This window comes from Pelodiscus sinensis, chromosome 12, assembly GCF_052426305.1.
Source record: "Pelodiscus sinensis isolate ZL-2025 chromosome 12, ASM5242630v1, whole genome shotgun sequence".
NCBI classification, from domain to species: Eukaryota; Metazoa; Chordata; order Testudines; family Trionychidae; genus Pelodiscus; species Pelodiscus sinensis.
The window spans coordinates 29,184,371-29,195,965 of record NC_143063.1 but is presented as its reverse complement, the minus strand read 5'-3'; the positions used below and the strand labels follow the sequence as shown (position 1 = coordinate 29,195,965).

General features: G+C 43.1%; 1 protein-coding gene across 3 annotated transcripts in view; it reads left to right on the top strand.

Moving 5' to 3' along the window:
* The first annotated feature begins 2,696 nt into the window (after positions 1-2,696).
* Positions 2,697-11,595, top strand: part of RHPN2 (rhophilin Rho GTPase binding protein 2) — a 62,112-nt gene continuing 53,213 nt past the window's right edge. The window contains exon 1 of one of the 3 annotated variants that reach the window (XM_089781495.1): positions 2,697-3,373. Coding sequence is in view for 2 of the 3 variants with exons in the window: in XM_014569485.4 (XP_014424971.2) it covers positions 3,994-4,062 (69 nt within the window). In the remaining variant the exon portion in view is untranslated. Of the gene's footprint in view, positions 3,374-3,442; positions 4,063-11,595 lie in introns of those variants that run through there. The other 2 variants (XM_014569485.4, XM_006114928.5) reach the window with 2 other exon arrangements.

Here is an 11,595-nt window from a genome sequence, read left to right as displayed (position 1 = left end):
CGAGGCATAGGGCTCCCCTCAGCATCAAACCTGTGCTGGCACTCCAGTCCCCCTAATGCCCCACTGCGGGGCTGGAGCACACAAAATCTACTAGCCTGGGTCCCCCTAAGCTCTGGTATGCGAGGGTAATACGAGGAGTATCTTTCTTCTTCTCATTCAGAGGCCACATCTGTGAGGGTTTGTTTTTTTGTTTTTGTTTTTTTTTCCTCACTTGCCCTGAAATTATTTTTCTCTGGGTCCGGGCCTTCCTCCCCCGCCTCTCCCCCACTCAAAAAAGGTTTCCCACCCCTGTATTAATGGGTCAATTTACTTAGAATGGTCCCTTACAATATGTGCTAACTACTTAGACCTAAACAATCTGTTCCACCTTGCATTTTGCTGTGGAATACCTTTCCCAGACCTGAGGAAGATCTCTGTGTAGCTCCAAAGCTTATCTCTCTCATCAACAGAAGTTGCTCCAATGAAAACTATAACCTCACCCACCTTGTCTCACAAAGGGAGTTGTTTATTTGTTGTTTTTTTACAGCCCTGGTACTATAATTCTCTCTCTTCCCCCTTTCCCCACCTGTGGCTGACCTCACCTAGTTTGCCTTGCCTTGAAACTAAAACTATTTGAGAAAGAGAAGTCCTTTACAAAGCTTCACAACAAGCAGCCAAATGAATCAGCAAAGAGAATGTCATTCTTCTGAGATAAAAGTTGCTACTTTTGTAATGCAGCTGTATGTATGCTGACTAGGATATTACAGGGAGTAGTGGACACTCCCAAATAATGAAGAAAGGAAGATAAGGAGTGTAAACAGAAGCAAAGAAAGGAGGACAAGGAACCCAAAGAGGAGCTGACAGTATCTCTGCCAAGATCATGAGATAAGGAAGTGAAAGATGGAGTTCAATAGCAGTGTGTTTGAAAGATTATTTTGAATTCTCTTTAGAGCACCAAGACTGGATTACAAGTCAGAAGATGTGGGTTCTGTTCCCAGCTCTGTCACTGGTCTTCTGGTGACATTGGGCAAGTCACCCTCTGTGATGTGACTGAATTTCTCTGTTGGTAACATGAATAATACTGGATACCTTTGTAAAGTGCTTTGAGATCTACTGATGAAGAGTGCAATATATATGAGTTAGGTATTATTATTCAACTTGATGGATGAATTGGGGAGTGATCCATGAGGCAAATGAGATGTGTGGATTTGCCTCAAATTATGATGTCCTTCAACCAGAGCGGGCCTGTCCAATGGACGGTATGAGATAACCACACCAGGTCCTGTGTTCTGGGTGCCGTACACTTCAGGGGCACATGAAAGTTCAGGGCCAAAGATGGCCCAGGAGATTAGACGGAGCTTGGTGTTGGCAGCAGGGATCAGGCCCATGCCTGCACTCACCAGCAGTGGTGAGAAGCAGAGCAACCAGGCCTCCGCCTGCTCTGCTCTGACTACTCCCAGCATTGCTCAGGGGAGGGAACTGGGGGAAGGGGAAAAATGGGGGTGGGGAGCAGGGACAGGAAGGAGTGGGGTGGGGCCTGGGGCAGAGGGTGGGGCTGCACCTCTAGGCAGGGGCGGATATAGGGCAGGGCAAGTGGGGCGGCCGCCCCGGACCCCGCGCTTCAAGAAGCCCCGCACTTGCGCCGTGGCAAAGGGGGGCCCCAGGAAATGGTCATCTGTCCCTGTCTACACCTTACAGACATAAATGGCTGGATATGGTAGTCAGTGAGCCATTGAACCTGATATCAACAATGGTGTCTGATGAATGCTACACCTTTTCCAGTACAGGGGAAGAGAAGAGATAGAGCGATTATGTAAATTTTTCTTGTTTGTCACAAGGGTTTTATACTTTGCCTTATGTTTGCACCCATTTGAACTGTATTAAGGCAGTTGGTCTGCTCACATTTTTATGTTAAATGAACTTCAACAGAGGTAAAGAAAAGGGAATATTTTTTTCTTTAATACATGCATTACAAACTCCATTTAGAAGTCAATAACTCAATGTGTAGGGTGACCATATTTCTCAATGTGAAAATGGGACACTGTGTGGGGCTGGCCCCAACAACTTACATGAATTCCCCCTACTCCTGCATGAGTTTTGTCTGAGCTGCTTGCCTGAGCCCTGCTGTTTCTAACATATTCCATGGAAACATTGAATAGATGTGCAGTTTATCAGGTTACAACTCATAAATAACCCTACTATCATTGGTATTGAAAAAAAATGAAGCTGCAGTAAAAGGAGAGGACACCAAAGATATTTTTCCTAGATAGTGGAGAGTTGCCGCTGCAGATTTTCCTCCATCTTTCTGAAGATTATGGTTACCAGACGCTTAAAACTTACAGAACATTTGTTGGAATCCCCCCAAGAAACAAACCAAACCAACACTCAGCTCTACTCATAAAAAGTTAATTATAAAGTATTTTAATATATTGCATCTTTAATTAGTACATTTTCACAGACCTCTTCAGGTCAGGAATGTGCAGTAAAAAGCACATTATGTTGCTGTCCAATATTTAAACTTCTTTATATAACAAAAATACCTACAAAACCAGTTATACAATGGAATTCTTTTTTCGAAGGAATGTAAAGTGCTGCAGATATCTGGAATTTTGAGGAAAACTTTCTCAAGTTTCCTGCATATTTTGGGTCCTGGCTTGGATTGTTTTAAGTGCTTTTTTTTTTTTTCCCCCCATTGACTTAAAAGGACTTTAGTCTGATTAAAACCTGCAGAACTAGTCTTTTTGAGTAACACAGATATTGTCAAAATTTTAGGGTGATAAAAGTCTGAGATGTAGGTTATATCAATTCAGGAATAATTTGTTTTTAAAGTGTAATGAGTAACCATTTCCCAGAAGAGTACTACAACTTAACTAATGCATTTGTCTAAGAAATGATCGAGCCCCACTGAACCAGACATTGTAAAGAACAAATAAAACGTTTCTGTCCCCAAGCTGCTGTTATAATTTGTATTATTTTGCTGTACAATCAGCTTTAACAGGAGAACAACAGAATGAGTAAGTGCACAGCACACAAGGGATACAGTTAATTCTTTTCTACTGTTATCTTGACCAGAATTTTGTAAATACTCCCCCAAGCTCTGAAGAATGTATCACTCACGGAGAAGAGCAATGAGCCATGGTGACCATATTATCTTTCAGTTGAAAGCTTAAAATAGAGGGAAATCGGGGAGGTAAACGGCCCCAGGAAGACTGGTAAGACAATGTGTATTGAAAACAAAAGCAGCGGCGCCAGGGGAGAAAGTGCTCCCTGCAGGGACAATTTCCAGGGAAATGCAAGGCATTGTCTCCAACTACTCGAGCTACTGAAATAGACGCACCTGCAGCTTTCAAGGATTGTAGTGAACGCGATTCCGAGGAAAGGAAGATGCACCAGGGTAAGTACACAACACATTAATAAAATCTTCTGAGGGCACATCGTAATATGCCATCTCCACAGATTATTCGTTTCATTGCTAGCAGAGATGTGCAGACGGGGGCAGGCTGGTTGAGAGTGGGACATCCAGAGCCGAAAGGGATCGCAGGAGCTTGCTTGTTGCTAAAGGGGGGGAAGAGTAAAGCAAACGGCACCGGCCGACCCACTACAAGGGGCTGGGCGCTGTCCCGTCCCCCAAGGAGGAAGGAGGCACTGGGGGAGGGCACTTGTTGCCGGTTCCCTGCCGCCTGGGCTACGTGCGGCTCCACACGCCGAAAGTCACAACCAAGGAAATACGCGGGCCAGCTCCGTCCCGCGCTCAGGCTCTGCGCCGGGGGAGAGTAGGTGCGGGACCGGGACAAGTGGCGCGTCTGCCCCCCACCACCATAGCTTGGTCCGGGCCCGCTTCTGCCTCCTGGCGGGAGCCGCAGCTAGGGCCCCGTCCCCACCCCTTGGAAGGCAGGGCGGGGGCTGAGTCAGCCGCCGGGGGTGGAGCTGGGCTCTGGGACGCCAGCCGGGCATTGCTCCGCGCACGCAGGCAGAGCGAGGGAGGCAGCGCAGGCTCCGGCTCCTGGGCGGACGATGACGGACACCTTGGTGCCCCGCGGCTGCCCGGCGGCGCGGCAAGCAGAAGGCGCCTATTTCCGAAAGGTAAGGGCGGGCCGCTCCGCAGGGATCCCCAGCCTGCCAGGGGGCAGTGCGAGCCCCGTTGTCCCCAGCGCTCTCAAACAGCCCCGCAGCCCGCGCCCTCGGCACAGGCCAGCGGCAGACACAGGTGGCTAGAGCCAGCCCGCTCTCCCCATCTCCCCGACTTTGTCAGCGCCTCCTGCCCCAGGCGCCGCCTCCCACCTCAGTGGGTGACTAGAGAGCGTGTCTGAAAACCCCTTTTTGGGGGAGGGGGTCTAGTTGCTGTGAGAGACAAAACCTCTAATTGGGGCTTTCTGGTCCTCCTACCCCTTTGCCTTATTGTAAAACAGATTGTAAGAGTCTGTGCAAATTCCCCCTGGGCCAGGTTAACTTTTTGTGGACTCAGTGCCAAACATATTTGAGGCCCCCTGTGGGGGGCCGTGGCTGGGACATTGCGTAGGTCGGCCAGGGCACAGGTCACAGCGGGGGCAGCCCCCCACCCATCCATCCAGTCCAGTGCAAAGCTAGTTAGCAAACCAGCAGCTAGCCGCTGCGCTGCCTTGCCTTTTCCAGTGTGCCCCTTCCCTTGGAACAGCCTGTGCAACATACACCGCACACTGCCAAGCACCTCCCTGCCACAGACACTTATAGACACCATGTCCACAGCACACCCGGGCCTCTGGACTTGCTATCCTCCTCCACCCCCCACTGCACAGCGTTCCTCAAACCTCTCCCACCCTTCTCACCACAATTGCACAAGTCCCAGACAGACCTCCCCCCCCCACTGCCCAGCGCCGATCACACCCTGCTCAGAGCCCTATAGCGGTAGCCCTGCAGGTGTCTGAACTGGAGCCACACTGGGGAGTGGGCCAGGCCCGGGCATAACCCTTGAGAGCCCTCGGGGGCAGTGAGCCCCCCCCCCCCACGGACTAGTGGGACTTTCTGGCTGGGGGAACTCATATAGCAAGACTTAGCGCTGGCCTGCCCTTAACCATGTGGATAGGTTAAAGGGGTCCAAAATGGGCCTCATTCCAGTTGGGTCCTGGTGCCTCTGTTGCCTTTGTAAACCCTGTACAGGTGCCTCCAACCCTGTATCTCCTGTTATTGTCATTGCAGAGGACATTGGAAAGACCTGGAATGTGTTAGATACTTCCTTTATTTTTAATGTTAAAATTGTTATTAATGTTGTTTATTTTGTGTAGTACCTACAGTCTGTTGATCCATGTAAGGTCTATATTTCATGAATTTTGATTAGCATGGAAGAAGTGGGCTGTGCCCGTGGAATCTCATGATCCCATCTATGTGGTTTTTTTAGTCTTTAAGGTGCTATTAGTCTATTTGTTGTGTTTTAAGATTTTCCTGTTACAGACTAACTCTGCTGCCCCCTGTAACTTATTTTCTTGTTACTCTTTTTCCTTACATCTTTATAGAGGATATACTTTAAACTTTAATTTTAATTAAAAGCAGTTGATAATGGGAGCTGGTTTAGGAACTGCAAAGGAAATGTGATAGGGGATTTAGATTAGAGCAGAACATTTTTAGCTTGCCAGACACTTGACAGTAGGAACCAGTGCTCAAAACTAAGCAAAGCTCTTTCTGGGTATTAGATTACATATTAAACTAGGGCACCTTTTACTTTGGGGGATCTTTAGGGCACTCCCAGGTATTTAGGTTTCACCCTATGCCTCTTCAGCAAGTTCTGATGCTGTTGCCTGTATTCAAAGCCTATTCCAGAACAAACTCTCTAGGAAAGCAAAACTCCCCATGGACTTTAATATGAACTTGGGTTTCCTCACAGGGCTCAGTCTTAGGCATGCACACTTCAGCTCTTGTGCTGTTTTTCTTTAAAATACTGTAATAGAATAGCTGGTTACTGTTTGCATAATGTGAAATCTCAAAGTTCTTTCCCCATTACATTTGTTCAATTTTGTAATGTATGTGTTTTGCATCTTACTGAAAACAAGACACTTAATGGCTTCATAATGGAATATCTAAAATACATCTCTATATTTCCTCTTTAAACTGAGTTGGTGATTTATGCAGAGACCCACACCTGCATTATTTTTACATGGCAGTACTAGTATTAAATGTCACTGAGAATGTAATCCTGCAAGGTGCCGGATCCTATTTATTTTGATAGCATTCAGTGCTGTCTTCAAGCAGCTGTGATTCAGTTTGCAGTTTTTAAACCCTATGCTCCCCAGAATGTGTCACTGAATCCACTTAAGAACTTGAAGAAAGCTAGTATTTTTTACAATAAAAACAGGGAACAATCAAGTCCATTAGAGTAGTGCTTGAGTTATCTCAAGTGCCTGTTAGTTTTCAAACTTCTTCGGGTCCATTTTTAAAGTCTGTGTAAAGAACATGAATTTCCTGATTTTCCTTTCAGTTACACTGGTATAAACCAGAAGAACTTCCCAGAAATTAATGGTGTTACACTGAAGTAAAATGAAAATATTGTTTATTTTACTATAAATAGGCATAAATTTAATTGTTACTTCAGATTTATGGTTAGACCAAAGTCTAGCCTTTAACGTGCTATGCCAGAATAAAATTGTAAGGTGCCACCAGATTCCTTATTGTTTTTGCTGAAACAGACTAACACAGCCACCTCTGAAACTTTGTCTATACCTTAATGGGTGATGCTTACTGATTCCAGTTAACCAATGGGAACAGGGGGACCACTCCAGTCCCCCCTTTTTAATCGGTTAACTGGTTAAACATCATGTTTAACTGATTAACCAATTAAATGGGATTTTACATCCCCACAGTACATTTTGATGGACCAGATCAGATATCTTTCATGCACCCAAGATTTATGCACTTAATCCAAAGAGAGTATGGGGTGACAAAATTCGTGTTAGAAATGCAGCTCAAACAGAACTTGAATTAGATATGCATATGCCCAATATGTATAAGTTTGGAAGGAGACATCATTACAGTGATGCTTGCCTCCACCCATGTACTCTAGATTTGAGGAATTAAGATTAGTCCAATAAACAAGTTTGGAAAAACTGTCAACTTTAATGTGTTTGGCTGAAAGTACAAAGTTTTCTGTCTGCAACAGGTATATAAATGTAAGTAAATAAACAATACTTGTTATGCTTTGATAGTGAATGCTGTCAAAGATTAGAGCTTCTGTTCCACAAATTCATTAACTATTACAATTGCTCTCAAACTTATTCTTTTAACTAGCATCCTTTTCAACAGATGTTCATTAAAGTGAGACTGATCAGAAAAGTGGCTATATAAAAATGCTGGCGTCTTACCCAACAATTTGTTCCTTGTGTGTACTGGCAATAGTTTGTATCTGTTTAGATGTGTTAAGTAATTGCCCTGTACTCCTGTTGGCTCCTCGCCCACTCCCCCTTTAATTGTTTAGCCAGTTAAACATTATATTTAACTGGTTAACCAATTAAATGGGATTTTACGTCCCTATTTTAAAGCAGTTGATCCACGGAAACTCTGTAGCTAAATATATAGTCTTATGTGTGGAAATCAAATTTTAGTCTGAATACCCAAAAGGACTCTACAGTTGAACTGGTGATTGCATTGTTTATTTGTACCCCTAGGCTTATCCTAAACTTTTTAAAGAAAGAGTCTTACCTTTACACTGTACATTTTTTCTCTAAGACTTTAAAGACTATTACAAATTTTGTTGGTGCATGCATATGTATATTTCCAAGAATATCTTTTAGGATTATTTTCTTTGTTTTAAGATCAGAAAACCATTTATTAATTAGCTGACTTTTTAAATCTCAAGATAGTGAAGCAAAGTAGAAACATATATTTTCTATTAAATAACACCTTTTGTGAATAGATCTTAAAGAACTTTTCAGACAATGAATTTAGCCTCACTATCTTTTGAAATGGGGAAGTATTTCTGCCTATTTTAAGGCATAGACTGCTTTAGGGAGTTGCCCAAGAACACCCAGGAAGTCTCTGACAGAGCTAGGAATAAAGTTGAAATTGTCTGGTACCCATCACAGGTGTAGTCATTTTTAAGAAAAAGCTTTCTGTGCAAACAGTGAAACTTTTAATATGCATAATTTATATCCTATGTCAATGTGATGTTTCTGATTTTTGGCAACTTTTTGTCATTACCACAGAAAGCAACTAGTTTGCATAATTGCAGAAGAACAGATATTTTAGTATGAAAAGCATCCTTTTCCTACTAAAAGGTATAAACTTAAACTTGCATTTTAAGAGAGATAGTTGCCCTAATCCTACGTAAACCCTACCAGCATCCCCAAAACATTCTGCAAAACTGCTTCTCTTACCCAATAAATGTCAATCTACCATTCTTGCTAAATATTTTGTTCTGTGGATGATTCTCAGAACCTTTCTGAGCTCTGAGGCTTCCTTTCTTTTTTTGTGCTACTTTAATTTTCATTTATTGACAAAACTTTGGATGAAACTTTCTTAAACCGAAGTATTGTTTATTTTACCAGTAGTAACAAAGTATTTAGGGAGAAGATTTAAAGTAACTATGCACAAGTCTATTTTACCTAAAGATCTCCTGATGGTAATGATACTTCTTAAGATACCCTAATGGGTATCCTGTTTCCCACTTTAGCTCTTCCAAAGATCCCACTCCATATAGAGCAGTGTTTCTTAAACTGTGTTCCGCAACTCGCAGGTGTGCCATGATCTCTTCTTTGTTTTTGTTAAATCTTTGTTTTTGTCTTGTTTTGTCTGACACCAATTTTTTTAAAGAAAATTTTCATAGGTGTGCCGCAATTTTTTTTTTATTGTTTGGTGTTCCGTGGTCTCAAAAAGTTTTAAGAAACACTGACCTAGAGAGTGTATATTTTCTTTAAAATATCATACTTCTTTTGATACCCTGTGTTCATGGACCTTTTCCTCTTCTAACAGCATCTCAACTCTCAAGTGTTTGTGGAGAAGTGGCTTATCTTGAACTTCTCTTTTCCCTCCTGCTTGTTTTTCCTTATAACCCCTATTAATCTATGCCAATATATTCAGACAGTAAACATCCCAATTAACCATGTCAACTAGGCATGTTAAAAAGCAGGTAATTGGGTAAATGTATAACTGCTGAAAATCTCAGTGGTTAAACAGTTATCAGCACCTACTGCCAGTGCACATCCACTGCCACCAGTCACCCTCTCCTGGGGAACTGGCTGCTGCCCTGCGCTGCTGCCTCTGTTACAGTGCATCCCCACCCCCCATCGCCTAGCTCGTGGGGAGTTGGCTGCAGCCCCCGCAACAAAACAGTGAGAGTGTTTACACTGCTTAAAAGCTGGCTCCCATGAGCACTGGCTTCCACTTCCCCCACTCCGTTACATGTAAATGTGTAACCGCTGAAAAATTCAGCAGTTACAAGTTTATCAAAAAATGCATTCATTCATATTCACAATACCTGTCCTGATGGCTGTGCTCAGTGTTTCGAGATCTCTTCTGCTCCGCATGCATGTGCCCTTCTCCTTCAAAGTTCCAGGAAGTATCTTGACAGCTGAGTGAATTGCTAACCCTACCTTTTGGGAACAAAGAATAAACCATTGTCATACTTCTGTTCTGCACTAGGAGCATAGTGGCAGGCAGACTACTGCTGCAGGGGGAGGACTGGAGAGACTGCTGTGCTTTGACATTCCTTAGCAGGGAGAGTTCACAGAGCTACAAGGGAATCCCAAGAAGTGCAGGGATCAGCTCTTCCTTCCCATAACACTGTACTGTGGGATGCTTAGCCACAATACTTCACTCTGTTTGTTGACAGAGTGCTAGCAATGTGGCCATTAAATGTCCACAAGACAACAGGAGGCAGAAAAACTGGCTTGACCAGTTTTCACTTTGGCGCCTTTTGCATGTTGACAGCACTTTTTTCTCTAATCCTTCCCAGTGTAGGTATTAGATTCCTGTGTAGGTAATATAAATATTGTGCTATACCTGGACTAGCAGGGCAGCCAGTTTAATGAATTTTTAAGTTCTGGCCAGATTGATAAAGATGTTTGTGTCTTTCCTGCTTCTCTTTCTTAGCACTTTGTCTCTGTGAACTACTCTGACCTGATCTGATTGCATATTTTCTATACAGAACAAACAGCTGGATTAGCTCATAAAGAAAAGGGTGCTGCAGACCAGTCAGAGTAAAATAAATTTGTTAGTCCTCCATTACAGGGAAAGGACCTAACAAAATTCCATAGTAAAGGTTATAGTCAATAAAGACATCACAATCTTAGTCTAAAATACTAAGCTTATTAACCTGTTCTGTATAAGAACAGCCCACACTAGCTATTTTTAAAGGTTTACAATGTTACTCTGTTTCCTGTGCCTAAGGTTTCCATTTGTTAACCTGCTATAGCTGTGCCTCCAGCATGGCTGGTTGGGCTTTTCTAGTCATTCATAATTAGGCAACCACCAACATTAGCTTTTACACAGGAATATTCATTTGCCTGTTTGTCTTTTTGTCTACTTTCTTGAGAAGGATAAAAATGTTACAGTGATTAGACAAAGCATTTACTATCTTTCACATTCTGTATCACAATCACTCACATGTTTATTCCACGAATGTCAGGAACACCCCAAATATGAAAAAGAACTGAATCTCCAAGAGTTAACTAGCCAACCCAGATGACTACTTCAATAAACAGACATCTCTGATGCAATATTTCTATTTTTTGTTCATTTGGCAAATATTATGTTGTGTCTGGTTGCTGTAGGATAGTACAGATCATGTTATAGATAGTTTAATACATTAGAGATTTTTGAAATCTTGTATTTAAACATTTGTTTTACTTTTTAAAATGCCTAGTGTTAAAAAAATAACTTAAAAATTATTACAGCCGCTCCCCGAGTTACGAACAAGTTATGGACCAACACTTGGTTCATAACTCGAAGAGTTAGTAACTCGGATCCCATAGAGTTACACGGCGACCGTGCTGTTCATAAGCGCGGATCGCCGTTCGTAACTCAGATCCGCATTTACGAACTGCTTTGGTTGTAAGTGCGGATGGTCGTAAGTGGGGGTGGCTGTAACTCAGGGAGCGGCTGTATATGTAAATGCCATAACTGCTCATGGTTCCCTTTCCTTACTCTTACAGGTTCATAATAGTCGTCAGTTGGTTGGCTGGAAAATTCCAGCAAATAGTGACCCCACGAAGGGATTTCTTTTCTTCTCTTGAAAGGGAATATATTATTGGGTTGATATTCTAGCTAGCTCTGTAAAACAATTAAATTCTATCTGAACATTTAGATAATGATACACAGTCACTTGCAATTGGCCATTTCTTGTTTGATAGCAAAGTCTAGAAGCAACTGAATGCTGGAGTATTGTGTACAGATATTTCAGGAAACATATGGATAAGTTAGAAAAAGTCCAGAGAAGAGCAACAAAAATGGTAAAATGTCTAGAAAACCTAACATATGAGGGCAGATTAAACAAACCCAATTTTTTCAATCTAGGGATGTAAAAGAGAGGCAACGGGGGAAGGGGGGGAGCAGGAGCCCGTGCTGGGGGGAGCTATCAGAGGCAGCAGTATGGAGGGGCCAGGAGAGGCTACTCTGTCAGCAGCCCCTGTTCACAGGGGGTCCCAGCAGGGCGTT